The sequence below is a fragment of the Tauraco erythrolophus genome, chromosome 7 (genome assembly GCF_009769465.1).
Source record: "Tauraco erythrolophus isolate bTauEry1 chromosome 7, bTauEry1.pri, whole genome shotgun sequence".
NCBI classification, from domain to species: domain Eukaryota; kingdom Metazoa; phylum Chordata; class Aves; order Musophagiformes; family Musophagidae; genus Tauraco; species Tauraco erythrolophus.
Window position 1 is genome coordinate 35,575,230 of NC_141471.1, and position 18,737 is coordinate 35,593,966.

The window sequence follows — 18,737 nt, forward strand, 5'->3', positions numbered from 1 at the left end:
TACCTTGGTATATTATGAACTTTGCAAGCAGCCTTCTATAGAGTATTTTGATTCCTGCTAACTGACTGAATCAGAAGAGCACTGAGGAACATGGGCTTGTTCCTGTTGGACTTTAGAAAATCAATGCAGATGCTCTTCACTAAGACAGAAATCCATAAGCAGCCAAGTTATTTTCATTCTGTGGCTCACAGAACTGTTTCTTTGGAAGAAATGTATTACTTCAGTGGACTGTTTTTATATTTTACCAAAGTACAGCTGCACAACTGTTTTGAGTGTGGAATTCACTCTGCTAAAGTGATGTCAAAATTGTGATAACTGTTCTGTGTCGCTGGGTTGGCACAATCCTACTGGACTGTATGCCTGTCTAGCAGAATAGGATTTGTTCTCACTTGTCAAGGTGGCTGCATTTATTAATACAAGACAGTTCTTTTCCCATTTTCTGGGAGACAAACAATGTTGCTTGTTGCAACATCAGCTCAGCCGAGGCATATCTGCTGAGAAGGTACAAGTTCATTTTCTCCTGTTAAAAGGAATAGGAATGGGGAGGGAGAGATAGTTTTTGTGAATAATTGTGTCTCTGTAAAAAGAAGGATAACAGTGGAGGAAAGGCCTCGCTGTGTATTCCTTCTGTGCGGTAGGTTGTTCAGCTGGAGCAGCTACTGGCGGTGCGTCACTCTGTGTTTGTCATTGGAAATGCAGGGGCTGGAAAGAGTAAGGTGTTTTACATTGTATGTGTTGTTTGTATGTCCCTAAGGAAAATTAATCGTGGCACCGAGTAATAAGCATTCAATTTGACAGATAGACTAAGTAATACTTTGCTCTGGAAGGAGAAGCAGGATGGTTTAATTAGGCTTCTAGACAGAAATAGTGGAATATACTCCACAACACCAAACAAATGCTTCTAATAGATAATGCTTGTCCACTTCTGCTATTAAATGTTGGCAGCTGTGGGGATTTTCTTCCCCATTCAACACTTTCTATTAGAGAAGATCAACTGCAGAGTACAGCTATTTCAGAATGAGATTCTCCTTTCCTCTCCTTAGGCTTAATGGAAGTTTGGGACTACACTAGCATAAAGGACATGAGTAAATCAAAATGAACAGTTGACTGAGTGCAGAGATTAGCAGTCAGAGACCCAGTTCAGGAAGAAAGTCAGATTCCTTTTGTATCAAAATTGTGTCACTAACGCACAGCCTGTGCCTTCTCTTCAAGTGCTGAAAGTTCTGCATCACAACTATGTTAACATGAAACAAAAGCCTGTTTGGAATGACCTTAACCCAAGAGCTCTGACAGCTGATGAACTGTTTGGGTTTATGCACTGTGCAACCCAAGAATGGAAAGATGGCAAGTAGCACGCATATTCTTCTTACTAGGATCAGTTCCTACTGGCATCATTCTTCATCAGAAATGGACAATGCTAGAATTTGGAGAAGATGTTAGAGACCAAATTCTTGCATTTTTCTATATTTTGATGCAATGAGATGTGGGTGCAGAGCACAGGTGGTTATGCAAAGACTGGAGGTAGGGCAGGATGCTAGTAGACAGAAAAGTACTAGCCTGAATGATGCTGATTCAGCTGCCTTAAAGGGCAAGTTATTTTCTTCACAGGCCCATGAAACATCCCATATCATTAAAACTAATGACATATTCTCCTGTAATCAAAACAGAAATAGGTCATTATTGCATAAAATGCAGTCAATTTACTGTATCAAGTGTTCACTGAAAATATTTTTTATTTTTACTTTGAATAACTGTCTAATAAGCAAGAAAAGGAAAAAAAGCATGATTTTGATGCTACAAAAACTTCATATTTCAGTGATGCATTAAGTCTTCTGAAGTTTTAATTGCTGTGCAGTGTTGTTATTTAAGCACTAAATTGATGGGATTCTATTGAAATATAATTTGCAGGTCTCTTGTCATCTCTTCTGAGAGAGCAAGCTAATATTACCCATGAGGGGCCAAAATGGTTAGTTTTAGATGGGGATATAGATCCTGTGTGGATTGAGTCACTCAACACTGTTATGGATGATAATAAGGTGAGCAACTGAGAAGCCAGTACTGTGGTTTCTCCTGTACCTGTTTTCACATTTTCTTCTTCCTTTATTTTTCTGGAGATAGTGTGTGTTCCTTTTTTTTTTTTTTCCCCCATTCTTACAATTTCCTTGGTTTTCACTACTGCTCAGTGATATTTTAGCATCTGAGTAACACATTGTGTCTTGCCTATTTTGTGCAACAAAAAGGCTTAAAGTAGCCTACGTATACGGTAAGGGTGATTGTGCCTCCTAGTGTTTGAATTGATGTAATTCAAAATGTCAATCACAAGATTATTGAAACTGATATTTGGAAAGCCTCTCAGTAAAATAGAATTCATGAGTCAAGTCCTTGCATCACTGTAGTAAGGAAGGCTAGTGTTAAGAAATATAAATAATTCAGTTTAAGAACTAACAGTAGTACCCAGACTTCTTATTCCCCTCTTATTAATTATAGAGCTAAACCAATTTTGTTGGCTATCCAAAATGCTGTAATGTAATGAAACCCAAATCTAAAATCTGAATGTAACCTTAGGAAAGCAGTTGTATTTTAGCCCATTCTCTTAAGCTTTCTTGTGTTAAGAACTTAAACCTATCTAGGGACATGATCGCTGGTTACTCAGCAAGGTGTCTGTCTGAGGCTAGCCACATAGTCTGCCTCTAGCTATGGAAGAGAAAGTGGCTTTTTCAAGGGATGTTTCAGAGCACCTAAGTTTAGGCTCCTGCTCTGAATAATTTTCTTTTTATTTCCATTGACAGAGAGACTTCACCTCCCCTGCTTTTAGCAGCTTTCAGGAGAACTCACATTGGTGAAGCAGGCTAGTCATCTTCTGAATGAATTAAACTGTGGAAAACTCCTACAAGCTCAAGCAAAACCTTTTGAATTTGTCCTCCTCTGTGTTTCTGAAGTAAAAAAAATACTATAGCCATGTTGAAATAAAGTTTGTTTACCTATGTTCAAGAAATAGTATATGTGCATGGTGTTGCAGGTAATCCTTGCTCCTTTGTGGGGCTATAATAAACACATGCTTGCCTTGATCGTATTCTTGCTAGACAGTGTATCTTAGCTTGCTTTTGCTGAAAAATATACTGATTGTTTCTAGGTTCTGACCCTTACAAGCAATGAATGTGTGCCTATGACTCCATCAATGCGGCTGCTGTTTGAGGTACGCCATTTAAGAGCTGCTACTCCAGCTACAGTAGCCAGAGCTGGTATTCTCTGACTGAACACTCAGGACCTGGGGTGAAATCCGTGAGTATCTGATGATATTAGTTTGCATTTTAAAGATACATCTTGAAGATTAATAGGAATAGGCTCCATTATTTATATTAATTCTTCCTTCTAGTTTTTATTCTGATAATAGTGGGATGATATAGTTGGTGGTCATGTATCTTCTCAAATATGCAGTTTGGAAAATTTCACCACCAGTTGAGTGTTTTATTTTCCCCTCTTATGTGTACTGCTTAGTCAAGGCTGGATGCCAAGTGCCCACCAACGCTGATCTATCACTCTCCCCTCCTTAACTGGACAGGGGAAGACAAATACAATGAAGGGCTCGTAGGTTGAGATAAGGACAGGGAGATCACTCAGCAACTACTGTTACAGGCAAAACAGACTCGACTCAGGGAAATTAATTTATGTATTACCAGTCAAAATCAGAGTAGTGTAATGAGAAATAAAACCAAATCTTAAAACAGCTTCCCCCCACCCCTCCCTTCTTCCTGGGCTGAACTTCACTCCCAATTTCTCTACCTCCTCCCCCTAAGCAGCGCAAGGGAACAGGGAATGGAGATTGTGGTCAGTTCATCACACGTTGTTTCTGCCGCTCCGTCCTGCTAACACTCTTCCCCTGCTCCAGCTCCTCCTTCTCCTTCTTCGCTGACCTTGGTGTCTGTAGAGTTATTCCTCTCACACATTCTCACTCCTCTCTCTGGCTGCTGTTGCACATTCATTTTTTCCCCTTCTTAAATATGCTATCACAGAGGCGCTACCACTGTCACTGATGGGCTCAGCCTTGGCTGGCTGGCACTGGCTCTGTCAGCCTGGGGGGAAGCTTCTAGCAACTTCTCACGGAAGCCACCCCTGGACCCCTCCCTGCTACCAAAACCTTGCCACACAAATCCAGTGCAAGTAGTGAACTGTCTTTTGTAATACAAATTTGGCAATAGCAAGACGTGAATAACTTCGCTACTGTTCTCTGGCAGCTTTTTAATAATTGTCACCATCTTTGATACTGTTAAGTACACTGGTTTATATCAGCTTGTATGGCTATCACCCAGCTGGCTTGTGTTGGTAATTATCTAATTAAGGTTTAGGCCCTGCCTACAAAAGACGGGCCATTTTCTCCTGGCTGTGGGAGAAGCAATGACATCCTTGGAGCTGCAGCCTGGGCTGGTGAGCAACAAGCTTGGGTTTTTGTTTCTCTTACTCCTTTGGGTGACGGTACTGCTCTTTTAACTTATTTTATATCTATGCTTCATGTAAATTAATTGAGAACAATTTTTTCTAAAGAATATGGGTTTCCATGTATAAAAGGGAATTTAGTTGGTCAAGGCACAATGCATTAGCTTGAAGCAGTCCAATGTGATCTTTTCCTTTTGCATTTGTTGAGCTGATCCAAAACAGTTCTTACAAATTTTAGTAAGAAGTGAATTTTTTTAACATTTGTTAGTTGGTGTTTTTTATTTTCAAGCAGCATTTCTGCTGTTTCACATCAAAATTCAATTTTGCAGCATTCCAATATGTCATCAACATTTGAGTCAGTTCTAACTGTCCGTGTTAGAGCTGTAAGCCATCCGGACAAGAAGCCTTCAGTGAACTTATTTCCCAGAGAAATCTTGTCAGCATGAGAATTTAATTAAACAACATGAGACTGTACAAGCTTCCCACGTAGGGGGATGAGGATCAGAGGACTGGTGAGGACATAGGGAGGCAATATGATCTCTCACTACAAATAGTGTAGAGAAAGTAGAAACAGTAGGCAACAAACTGTCCAAATAGAATAGCTATGAACGAGTAAATAATCAGTTTAGACTGGGTTTGACTAATACTTTGTGAACACAAGCATGGGGATAAAATTGCCTAACCCTTTGGAATATGAAGTTAGGCGTGTGGCTGTTAAGATGAAGTATGTGTTATAGTTATCATAATGATAAGGAATTTTAGACTTGGTTGTGATAGGAACTAGCACATGAGAAGGGTTACTTTTTTGTCTCCAATTACTTATAGCCAGACTTTTCAGCCACACTGTTATATATACTACTGTGGATATTTGCAATGCAAGTTATGTTGAACTTGGGTGTTGCATAATCCTCGGTCTTGTGTACAATGTGCACACTGGTATTTTAAGTACTGTTCTCAAAAAACATAAAACAAATACAGAATCCTTGCTTCCACCTGCTTTTAGGTGGTCCAGTCCTCTGAAAGCAGGGTCAAAGTATCATCTAGGTCCTTTCTTCCTGCCCTCCCTGAAATAAGAGATGCAGTCAAGGAAAAGGAGTATAGCCATATGCCAGTGTACTCAGCTGTCATAATGGCTCTTAGAAATGCAGAGCATGATGACTTTTGCATGAACAAATACAAATGTTGTAAGGCTGGTGGCACTTCTGTCTGACTTACAACCAATGCAGTAGTATTTGTTCATTGCATTAAAGGCAGTCACAAACAGTTGTTGAAAGTCAACAAAAGTTTGTATTTCAAAGCTAGAGAGAGGAAATTTTGTATTTTTTTTCAGCTTCTCTGTGATAAAAAATTGATTGCTTTCCAATTTGTTTTGCAGGTATGTTGTCATCTGGATAGAAACAAGGAGATACCAATCTGAAAAGGCTAACTTGACTGTTCTCTTTGATAAATATGTGCCTCCCTGCTTAGAACAGCTCAGAATAAGATTTAAAACTGTAACCCCTATTTCTGAGAATAGTATGGTTCAGGTATGCATTAGGATTAAAACTATTTATCTTTTAAGAAACAGTATTTCTGAAGCATCTACTGAGCATGTGGTCCTATGAAGGAGTGAAAATGCTAGAAATGACTGTAAATCTGAAAGGTATGTGAGATGAAATTGAGAGGCTCTTACATACCAAACCTGGACCCGTATTTTGGAGACTTAGAGAGATTCAGAGTTTTCACGTTGCAGTGGTCCACTGTAACAAGAAGAAATGTAGTATGTTTATGGCACTGCACATAATAACCTGACTTCTTGGTTCTTGTGTTGTTGTTTCTGTTAGTACTGTTTTAGGTAGCTTAGGGCTAGCTATTTCATCTCTCTATACATGCATTCTGCCTCTCTCTAATTAAATGCTCACTAACGTTAGTTACTCTCATACCGTGATAATGAGGCTGTACGTTATTCTATGTTATTAAAGAATGGAGCTGAACTCTGTTTCAGATATAAACAATTTGATACTGCACATCCTTATATTGACATTTTAAATTTACTTAATATGCTGTGTCATTCTAAACTCTTCTGAATGTTTGCCTATGCCTCTCATAGTGTTTCTAAGTCAATATGAGAGGAGAAAGCTGAGTGAGTGTTAAGAATCTGCCATAACGTACATGCCTGAACTGTGTGACCTTCTTCATATACCTTGCTTTAAGTAGCGTAGAATGAAGGTATTTTGGTACATTTTATCAGAAGACCTGTTCAAGCCTTTGACCTCTGAAAGGAGCTCCTAGACAATAAGGAAGCACAGCAAGGAGTTGCAGTCTGACTACTTAAATTTAAATACCTTCTTGAGATCACTGTCACTTTCCTATGGAGTAAGCCTCACAGGTCACTCTATTCACATATTTATTTGTTGCAGACACTCTGTTCTCTGCTGGATTGTTTGCTGACCCCTGAAAATGTGCCAGTGTATTGCCCCAGAGAGCTCTATGGGATGTATTTTGTCTTTGCTTGTGTTTGGGCATTTGGTGGGGCGCTCTCTCAAGATCAGGTAAGTTAATGAAAATAACCACAGTATCGCACTGTGCTTGAAAAACAAACATTATATATAATATACACCTACCTACCTATTTAAACAGATATAAATGTGTGTATGTATATGCAGAATTCTACCCACTAATACTGATGGAGGTGCAGAGCAATAGCCCATGCATCTGATTTGTTGGCCTGTAGTACTGTGTACTTGAGCTATCAGACCTCATCTGTAAATGAGCTAACTTGACCGGAGGGAGCTGACGGCTTACAGTGCAAGACTGTGTGCAGAGTCATTTACATGCATAGAGAAGCTGTGTTTACTTAGGGAAGTGTTAACCAGTTGTGCTTTTTTATCTATACTAAAGTCCCTGGCTAAGCAACAAAAAGTAATGTGAGGGTCATGCCTACTAGAATTAAAGCATCTAGCAAAGGGCTGGACAGATGTATGTTTAATCTCACTTGTTGGATGTATACTGAGAAATGTAGGTATAAGCAAGGCATTATAATGCATTCCCCTTAGTGAGATTTTTTTTGTTGTGATGCTACAAAAGGTTTGAAGAAGAAAGTTCTAAAACTAAAATTACTTGTCTGTGTTTTGCTTAGACAGATCTTGATTTCTTGAGAAATATCTAGTTGTACTTGCCTATTAAAGACTAAAAAAATATAGTTGGCTTTACTGCTGTTTAAGTAGATGAAGCCCTTGTGAAGGAACAAATTTATACGTGTGTCATCCATAGGTAAAGGAGCACCTTGCATAAGTTGAAGAATCAGAAGCAACACATTATTGCGTCAAGAGACTGGGAAGATCTTTTTGGTCATATTAACATCTGTTTTCCTATCCTTCAAAAAGACTTGCTGTTCTGTGAAAATACTCAGGAGATTTTTTTTCTGAAGCAAGTCATCTCTGTGGTTTCACAACTGTATAAATCTAAACTGAATTTAGAAGTTTTAGGAAATAAAATATTTGGACTGGATGTGTGGTGGGTTAGCCTTGGCAAACAGCCAAACACCCAACCAGCTGCTCACTCACTCCCCCTCCTCAGCAGGGTAGGGGGAGAAAATAGGCTGAAAAAGTTTATGGGTCAAGAAGAAGACAGTGTTTGGTAAACAGTTACTCTCATGGGTAAAACAGAATTCATTTGGGGAAAATTAATTTAATTTGTTGCCAGTTAAAATGGATATGGGTAGTGAGAAACAAAGGCAAGCATTAAACCAAAGCCTTTCCTCTTTTCTCCTTCCCACCTCGCAAGCTTAGCTTCACTCTTGACTCTTCTGCTTCCACCAGTCCAAGCAGCATAGGTGGACGGACGTTATGGTCAGTACACAGAGGTTTCTCTCTGCTGCTCTTTACCTCTCACACTTTACCCTTGCTCCAGCATGGTCTCTCCATGGGCTGCAGTCCTTCAGGGCATATTTACCTGCTCCACTGTGGGGTCCTCAGTGGACTGCATTGTAGGGGCCTGCTCCAGCAATGCGGAGATCCTTCTCCTCCTCTTCCTTCCTAATGTCGGTGGTCTGCTGCTTCTCAGTCTTTCTGCCCTTGCTTGAATACACTTCCCCAGAGGCATCGTACCTGTAGTTGAGGGGCCCAGCTGTGCCCTGCAGTGGGTCTATGTGAGCCAGCAGGAGCTGGCCATGTCGAGCATGGGGCAGCCCCTGACCTCACAGAGGCCACCCTGCAGCCCCCCACTGTCAGCATCTTGACACCTGCACTCAATCCCGGATGTTATCAGAAGGCCTGATTTTAGCCCCTTTAAACAGCAGCAATACTAAGATACTGATTTGATGTTTTTGGTTATTTCATCACAGTCTACATGTGTATCTCTGTTTTTCATGTGTGCTTCGTATGAATGTCTTGATATGGAAATAGTGCTGTAAAAAATTATTGCACCATTTTATAGCTTTCAAATTACCAAGCTGAATTCAGCTGCTGGTGGCTTAAGAAGATGAAGGCAGTGAAGTTTCCATCCCAGGGCACAGTGTTTGATTATTACCTTGATCCAGAGACGAGGAAGTTCCTGCCCTGGGTGGATAAGGTCCCAAGTCCTGATATGGATCCAGATGCATCTCTGCAGGTACAGTGCACACCAGTGACCACACAGCTGAGCACTGCTAGATGCAAGAATGTTTTGGGATCTTGTCATGGTTTCTGACGTCTTCTTAGAGGTCCTGGAGTCACACTCTTTAGATGTGTTTGGATAAATCCCTGCTGTGTCGGACACATATGCCTTCAGCTGAGTGTTGAGGATTCACAATGAAGCAATGCTTTTATTGATTTTTGTGTTATTAAAGCACTCCTGAAGACATACCATATTCAGTTTGTTAGTGGTTTACGCCCTTTTTCCACAGTAGTAGAAATTCAGGCTCCAAGTCCATTTAATCATTGAAAACAATGCCCACAGCAACAGTACACCACAAGTTGAAGCCTTAACATTTTTCTATTGCCAGCTTTATGCATAGGTATTCTTTTGCCAGCTAGAGTCTCTCCAAGAGAGACTTCTTGAGAGAAGACTTCTTGAGAGACTTCCAAGTCTCTTCTAAGAGAAGCGCGTGAGATCTCAGGGAAGCAACTCACTTCATCACCTTTGCGCTATGCTCTTGGTCAACTTACAAAGTTAGAGCTGTATTTGTGGAATACAAATTGTAGAAGTTATGATAGTATGATATATACCTATCAGTGGAGAAGTAGAAAGCATGAGCTATTAATTGTACTTGCCTCAGTCTGGGAGTTTGGTTGATTTTGCTCTTTTTCTCAGTGTGATTTACATAGAATATTCTCAAATGTTTCATGGTGTTTTGATTGCATAAACTTCTAGGTCTTTTTCTTTTTAAATGCTTAGATGAATAGGAATTTTCCTGGAGAGATTAGAAGTTTGTGGGCATAGAAACATGGAGCTGATGATCCAAATATATTATCCGTTATCAGCTATCCTGTAACAAGTTCTTTTCTCTTCATCAAGTATGAACCCATACTTGGTAGGAAAATACAGAGTTTGGAAAATAAAGCTTTATCAGGCAATGAACGTTTTAGTTGCTCACAGTTAGTAAAGCTAATCTTTTGCCAACTATTTGCCCAAACAGTTTTAAGCATGCTGAAAGCCAAGCCAAAAAGCAAATGGAAATACTAATTGAAAAATTAAACCAACTACCTGTTGCACCAGCCTTTGTTTCTCTACTAATTTTTGGGAGATTGGCATTCTGTAAAGTTTGAGATGGAACCAATGCATTTCAGCTACAATCTGATTTCAAAATCTTCCTACTAGAAGAAATTGAATACAAATTTTCAAGTAGAAATGCTGTGTAAAAAGTAACCCAGTAGAACATTTTGGTTTAGTAATTATGTTTGAGAACAAGAGAATGGTGTATCCCCTTTCATTGCTTTTTAGAATTCAGACCTAGCCAGAGAGAGAGAGGAGACAGAGATGGAGACAGAAATTACTGTTTACTTTTAAAACTAAACTATGTTGTACAAGTGTTTGACATTTTTTTTCCTTTTCAATTTCAGGCAATCTGTTCACACATCTGAGACTGCACATCTCAAATATTTTATTGATTTAGTCTTAACAAAAGGCAAACCAGTCATGCTTGTTGGAAATGCCGGAGTAGGAAAAACAGTGTTTGTAGGCGATAGGCTTGCTGCTGTCTCTGAAGACTACCTCCTGGCTGACATCTTTTTCAACTACTACACAACATCAGCAGTGCTTCAGAGCAATTTCCATACAGATGCAAGAAACCTATCTTCCCTCAAAAGCAAAGGTGAAAAACATTACATGGTTATTACAGTCTCATACAGCTGTTGGCTGCTGTTGTTGCTTGGGTCTTGGCAAGCTAATTGCTTCGTGAAGTGGCAAACTTAGTGAAGTTGGGGCAGGCAAGAGGGAAGGAGGAGGATAAAACTGTTTGGGGTGAATTGGACACTGACACTGGGCTCCAAGTTGCTTGTGCTTGTGGACACAAGAAAATGCAGCTTTACCTATGTTAACAAGAAGCCTTGAGCCAGCTTTGGCTAGCCTGAATGTCTCCGCATTGTGCCTGTAGATGTACCAAAAAAGGACAGTCAGGAGTTGGGCTTGCTTTTGCTAGGCACCATACAATCTTCAAGGAGGTGCAATCCCTGTCTAGGGAAGTTTGGAGTCTCCATAGGAGAGACAGATGCAGAGCAAAGGAAACATTAATATAACACACCAGCAGAGAGGGCTGTGTGTTGGCCAAAAAGTTTACACTGGTGGTAGTTTTGGAACCAGAGGAGTCATGCAGTCACAGTAAAATAGGCGCGTAAAAGCTCTGTGTCTCTTCTGCTTTTCGTGAGCAACACAACCACGGGAGAGCGCAGCTGTCAGTGGGCATGCCCTCTTTGCCTTCTTTTTTCATCCTTACAGTAATTTGAACTGACACAACTATACAGAAAAAATGACATGCTCTATTCACTATGCAGTTTTTACAGATGTAAAAAGCACTAGAGAAAGAAGTTAATACAACTGTCTTATCCTCTCATATATCTGGGAGAAGGTACAGAAAACAATTTCTTGCTTTTAAAAACCTCCCAAATGTAAGGAGTCTTTAGATAAAATCTTTAGAAGTATTTGTTTGTTGCTTAAATTTGCTTAAGTTTGCTTAATTTAACTGCTTGTGCAACCAAATTCTTAATTTTTAGCCAATCTACATTGTTACTAATGGATCAAATTGTCACTAGACTTAAAAAAATAAGTATAAATCCACACATTTCTATTTAATAACTTTTTACCCTGCTTTTTCTTTCCTGTCTCCTGTTGATTTCTTCTGTGTTCAGGCCAGGTAGCAAATACTGCTTTCAGTTTACTTTGTACCTTAGTTTAGTCTTTGAAGCATTTCCAAATTCCTGCTAACTTAGAATCCTGCATTAGCAGAACTTAATCACCTTTTTGCCCCTCAAAATGAATGGAGAGGACTGGGGAAATGAAGTCTGCTGCGCAGCAGAGTGAGATCACGAACCGATGTAATAGCTGTTATAGCTCCTTTAATGGGGAATCAGCCTTAAAAAGTTTTCAGATATTCCTGTGTTGAGAGGGTTATTTTTATCTAGTGATTGCCATTCCAGCAGCAGCCGTGACCAAGGCACTAGAGCACAAAGGCATAACACTTTCCATTGCAAACAGAAGCTGATAAAAGGAGCTCCTGGGCAGCAAAGGTTATGTGTTCTTCTTGCAGGAAACTTCTTAAATAAACCTAATAGGTGAAGTCAGCATCACAGAGGCTTTCTCTTCAAGTATATCACACCCACGAATTGTACTGTGGCATAAAATTGAGGAGTTCATGAACTGTTAAGGATTTGCTGTGAAATGTTAGTAGTATTCCTTCAGATTTTAAGTCAGTATTGTAAAACCTTCACTGCTTCTTCTAAGACGTACTAAGAGACAAACAAAGTGGACTCTTCTTGTTGTCTGCAGCTCTTCTTTCTGCCCACTGCTCTTCAGCCAAGTCCCTCTTGTTAAATGCTCTGCTAGCAAGTCCTTCCACTAATCACAGCAGGTGAAGAACTGGGTGACAATTCAGAAACAAGTATATTGTGTTGGCTTTCCATTGTGTTTACAACATTTTTTCAGTGAGCTGTGTCTGTTCTGTCATGTATAGTTAAAAATGACTGCCTTTTACGTTATTTTTGCGTTTGTGTGTACCAGTGCTGCTTCTGATAAAATGCATTCAAGTGATACACTGAAATGCCTGCCTTATGTGTTTTAGGCTACCACTTCAAGCAGTCGTTTGGAACAATTAAATTGTTGATTTTTTTTTTATTTAATGGAAAGAGACATTCACATCAAATTACACAAATGAGCAATTTAAATTAAGTCTCAGTTTAAAAAAAGTTTAACAGTTGAACTTGTTGAAGTGCAGTTATATACTACATTGCCATTTTATTTTCATAGTTTAGAGGTTGAAAGATTTCTCTTACAGATCAGATCACTTTTAATCTGCAATATTTTCTGTCAGCTCTCATCTTATCTGTATCCATATAACTTTTTTTGAGGTATCTACTAGAGTGGGTGAGATTGCATGTAGTCTTGGGTTTTATTTAGCAATCCCCCAAGGCGTATGACTCATCCGCTCTGCCTCTAGAATAGCAGATAATTTCAAAATGTTACTTGATGGAGGCAGGTTCTGATGCAAACTAATATTGGTACGTTACGTTTGGGGTCTTTAACAGTACTGAAGTCTGGAGCAGTGCCACAGAGAACAAATTTGTGCAAACATTTATGTACAATGGAATTTAGTAGAATATATTTCCTTATTGTACTGCAGTAATACAGTACTTTTTAAAATATAATGGGAGTAATAGATTATAATTGTGGACACTATTTAAAATCTAGATGAAGTTGAGTATTCCTAATTTTGAGTTTAAAGGTACACGTATACGTGTACCTCAGCTAAAAGAAGCAGAAAATCTTCTCTTACATAAGATTTTTAAAGTAATTAAGATACTTTAAACCTTTCATATGCACATAGCTTCTGCAAAAAGTTTTTTCCCCTTTTGTGGCAGAAAAGCAGGATAAGTGTAGTCACAGCTTCTTTTCCGCCGAATTTATGATCATCAGGTTGCAAATATGTTGAGGTTCTGCATCTCTGTCTTGTCCTCCAGCACACCTTCACTTTTTATCTGCTTATTTTTCTTCTCCACAGTCAGTAACCATCCTTTTAGCTGACTGTGACTAGACGGAAATGTCCTTGGAAGCATTTGTTACCTCTCTTGAATTGGCCAGACAAAATCACTGTTGAGGTTTGCAGATGATTTATTTCACTGTTTGAAGAGTCTAAGATGACAACACAATACTCCTTTTGTCCTAATGGAAACTGTTTGCAGTGGTATATTTGTCTATACTGTTTTGCCTAAGAAACCAACAAGTCTGCTGCAAGTCAGAATCACAGCAGGGCTATGACATACAGCATTCAGCTGGCACTATGCAAGTACAGTTTCTGTTTCCTACAACCTCTCATAATCATGTTGCCCAGTTTTTGTAAAAAACCAAAACAAGTTCAAAACCACATGCTTAATTTTCACTCTTTTTTTTATCTAACTCGAAGATTTTTAACATACAACCTAATACAATGGAAAAAAAGTAAGAAGTCTGTAGTCTGCATTTTTGTGCTATTCTACTTATTATATATAGAACTGATAATACTTTTTTTCTTCCTCACACTCCTTTCTTTTTGACAAATATTAAAGTCTCAAAAAATGTGGGCTTAGTCATCTCAAAACCAATAGCAGGTGTAGCACAAACTCACACTTATTGACTAGAAAAAAAAAAAATCTAGGCTAGATGCACTAAATTTTTGAGAACTCTTTTTCCTCTTACCCAGCAGTATTGAGTGAGAAATCTCATGTATATAAAATTGGAATTAAATTCTCTCCTGTGCTGCAAGCGTTGTAACTACCATCTTCCCTAAATGTTTCATAACCACCTTTGATTCAAATCCCTGCTCTGAATGAGAGAGCTTTTGAAATTAGGCTGCTCACTGAAGATAAGAACCTCAGTCTCTGGGACATGCTGAAAAGTTTTTTTGTTGAAATCCACCTATTACTGTGGATTTAGTTTTGTGCAAAACATTTATGTGATCATTTAGACAACAAAAATATATGACCTAGGAAGGGAGAGAGATGAAATTGTTAGTTTCCAGTCCTGCTTTAATAAGTTCCCAATGATTTCTGCAGGTTGTTAGTTCCAAGCAAAAAATATGAACAGTGCAATTAGAAACCAAGCTTCCATGGACAATGAATCTTTTCTTGTGAATCTGTGGAATACTTCACTATGTGGCAAAAGTCGAGGATCACATCATACCAAAGTTCAATATTTTAATAATACTTAATACATGTGGTTTTCTTCTGTATTTTCAAGATGACTTAGCAGCTTTCTGTAGTTACTCTTTCCCTTACACCTCTAAGGGAAGCAGTGCAGATGGATAAAAATTGTATAAACTCAAAATTTATGTCTCAAGATTTTACAGTTCTGATGAATACATAAGGGTATCTGAATTAATTTGTTCCCTGTTGTAGTAATTTTGTTATCTGATGGTCTGCATTCAGCATCAAGTAAGCACCTCATTTTGGGAAATAGGCTGAAATTTAATGCAATCAGCTTAATATTCCTTTAGTATGGGAGATGCCACACTAGTTTCCTGATTAAATGATATTTGTCATTTATATTTTTACACTTTAAGTTTGATAAAGTCCTTGTTTATTCCTTCCCAAGAGAAGGAGAAAATAATCTACTTCACTGATAAACTTGCTGAGTGGATACCTGGGGATTTCACATTCAAAGCATTTCAGTTCCAAAGGATGCAGATGGATATGCAGTGAGACTTTCAAAAGCTGTGAAATAGTCAACCAGCTAAATCAACAAGACTCTTCTGGAATTCAGAATCCCAGTGTGATGTTTTTTCAAAGGCACTCTGTGAGTTTTGCTGATTACTAAGGACTTCAGTAGTTCAAAAACCCTTGTGGGTGGTGAAATGTTTCATAAATTTTAGCCAGCATGATTTTGAACTCTCGATTTGTTTAGTTTCAGCATTGCTTAGTATGGTAATCATTTTTATGTATGTTGTGTTACATTTCAGAAATGTTTGAAAAACTGGTCATAACTATGGTCCAGTAGGAAATAAGAAACGTTTGAATATGCCTGAAGTGGATAGATATGGAACAGTTCAACCTCACGCATTGATTTGGCAGCATATAGATTATGGACATTGGTGAGCATTTACTTCTTAATGTTATGCTACAATTTTTATATCGTGGTCCACGATCGGATATCTAAACCACATAGAAACAGAAGGCTTCAAAGAGAATTGCTTAAACGGAAAAGCATACTCTCCCTGGAGGTTAGAAACAGTTTTAGAAAAGAGAAGCATAAAGTGAAGGGGCTGTAGAGAGTTTCAGAAGGAAAGTATCCTTCAGCTGCTCCTGATGGTGCTGCTCAATGTTGATCCCATCAATTGACTTGAGGAGAACAGGGATATATGAGAAATAGAAATTGATTCCCTAAATTGCAGCCTGCCAAATGTTCAGCCTATACTATCGCCCTGTAAAGACAGCAGAAAAAATCCACAGAATCTTTATAGTACTGGTTCAAATGAATGATATTCCAGGGCCCTGAGAAGAAAAACACGTAAGATGATCACTGAAGGATAAATAAGTTGATTTGGGCAATTAAGGTAATTCTCTTCTTTCTTTCCAAAGGACAATTTAATTTTAAATTAAATTGGCAGTTAAAATACATTAATATCCTTTTATCAGAGTCCGTGGAAGGAGAAAGTATTCAGTTTAAAATCAACTGATTAGTGTTTGATTTTGTTCTGTTACAGGAGGATCTACATTTTCTGTAAATACTTAGTTGTTATTATAAATGCATATTAGATTCTTGTTCATATACAAGCATGACACTGATGTGACATGAAGAGAACACGCAACATACAAAGAAAACATTGTGAATGATCTAGTGGGTAAAGGAGAAAACTAATCAAACATTTTTAAAAAAAGTTAAATGCACATCTGTCTGTGTATTTTAGCCTTACAATTTTTGTTTCATCAAGGGTTCTTCTTTTCACTGACACATACGCTTTGATCTGACTGTAACTGTGACCAAAGTGAAGCAATAGCATGTGTACTTGTCTTGCATCTTTTAATGCAGATTCAGTGGGATCATATAAACTTTTCACTAGGTTATACTTCATTTCATGAAGGAATGATACCAGGTGTCAGCTGAATATCTTGTTAAGGAATGAGATGTACAGAGAAAAAAGGAAATGCCTGCTCAAATCTGAAGCATCTCTAGCTCAGAGAAGTCAATGGGGTCTAATTCAGTGACATGCAAAGCTAATGTCTCAGTGCCCTTCTGTTTTCTTCCCAGAGCTATATGCTATTCTAGCCTGGGATCTTTTTGTTTTCTCACAAAGATTTCAAACTTCAGATCTTAAAAGTTCCTACTGCTTGAAACTGTTGGTTCTTCTTTCTTTTTAATTGTTTGAATTGTTTCTTTTGAAACAGAACCAATCAAAAAAAAAAAATCTCCCTTTTACAAAACAAATCAAATTAAGAAAAAAGTTGACCGTGCTATTCAGGAATTTTGAATATAACCATTTGAGAATTCTAAAATAGAGTAAAATTTATTGCAAAACCATGGAAAGAAAAAGAATGCATTATACTATAAAGTTCTGGAGATGATTTGTTGATTTAAGCAGGGAGTGTCTGCATTATTTATGAGTTTTACTGTGTTTTTTTTAAAGATGGTAGCTGCTTGACCAAGTTCAGTAGTATGCTAACTTCTAAAGAAACAATCTTTGGATTTGGGCAATCAAAACTCAAATTGCCAGCAACTGAATGACATTTATTTATTTATTCATTTATGCGTTTGTTTATTTAAAGTGGCCTCCTTTTAATTCACCTAGAGCTATGTTGTCTGGAGAGCCAGAAACAGTATCTATTGGATGATGCTGCAAGAAAAGGAGTATCTCTTAAGCCTGCTGTTTCCTACTCTGTGGCATTTTCTCTTAGGTGTGCTTGATGACAGTTGTTTTACATAGCGCTCAGAGCCATTTCTTCATGATTTGAAGACTGATTTGAACTTTTGACCATGTTGTATTTTATCATCATTGGATTGTTTCAGGAGAATGTAATATCTTCAACAAAAACATTGAACAAAATATTATGTGATAGAAATTGTGGGATTTTTTTTAAATTTTAAAATGTCCATTGTAATTTGATACTTCTGTGGCCATCTGTATTCCAGATTTCCCATAGGGCAGAAATGTTGATTCTTCTGCTGAAGTTAAGCCTGGAAAACGTACAATATTTTGTCACTACTACTAATCAAGCTACGTTTTCTTCCTCAGGTACGATAGGCAGAAGCTAACTGTTAAAGAAATTCATAATTGTCAGTATATTACCTGTATGAATCCAACGGCTGGCAGCTTCACTGTCAACCCTAGGCTCCAGGTATGGTTTAAAGTGTTGTATTAGAGCAATCCTGTATTTAATAGATAATTACTGTTTAGCTTTTCACTGCAATAGGTGGGAGATGAAAGGGGATATGAGAAAACATAGTGTCTGAAACGTAGTACAGGTTAAAATCCTACTGTTCCTATAGCTAAACAGAAAGAGACAAACTATATTTATTATGATACTGAGATTCTCCTGAATTTCATAGCAATTGCAGTCTCTGCCATTCACCTGGCAGATGTGCCCTTGGGGCTCATAGCCAGACATGCAACTGCTGTGGAACTGCATCAAGGATGAGGCTAGAAGTAAAGTATTTTCTGTGACACACAAGTAACTGTATTTTCACTAGACTATATTGTCATTTGACACTTTGACTCTTAACTGCTGTCTAATGAAGATTCTTTCTCTCTCTTTCCTTTTTGATTTTCAGAGATGTTTTACAGTGTTTGCTTTGAACTGCCCTTCTTCAGAGTCCCTGACTACCATCTATAGCAAGATAGTTTTGTTCCACTTCCAACAACATACTTTTACTCTATCAGTAATCAAGAATATTCCAGCCATAGTACAAGCAGCCATATGGCTTCACCAAGCAGTGATTCCATACTTTCCACCAACTGCTATTAAGTTCCACTATATCTTTAACATGAGTAACCTCTCCAACGTCTTCCAGGTCTATATCATGGGTTAATTTTCTACCTAACAACACTCTATTTTTGCTGCTCTTTATTATTTAACAATGTAAATTGGCCAGTGAAACAATGAAGAACAGATGGCCTTTATACAAAGTAGAAGATAGTCCCTGCCTTGATGTGACTATGATCAGGT

At 38.2% G+C, this 18,737-nt stretch overlaps 1 protein-coding gene across 1 annotated transcript in view; it reads left to right on the top strand.

Moving 5' to 3' along the window:
- DNAH11 (dynein axonemal heavy chain 11) overlaps nt 1-18,737 on the top strand; it is a 74,985-nt gene that overhangs the window by 48,739 nt on the left and 7,509 nt on the right. The window contains exons 28-31 of the mRNA XM_086614914.1: nt 1,909-2,036; nt 3,134-3,196; nt 6,834-6,965; nt 8,851-9,024. Of these exons, the coding sequence (XP_086471040.1) occupies nt 1,909-2,036; nt 3,134-3,196; nt 6,834-6,965; nt 8,851-9,024 (497 nt within the window). The remainder of the gene's footprint in view (nt 1-1,908; nt 2,037-3,133; nt 3,197-6,833; nt 6,966-8,850; nt 9,025-18,737) is intronic.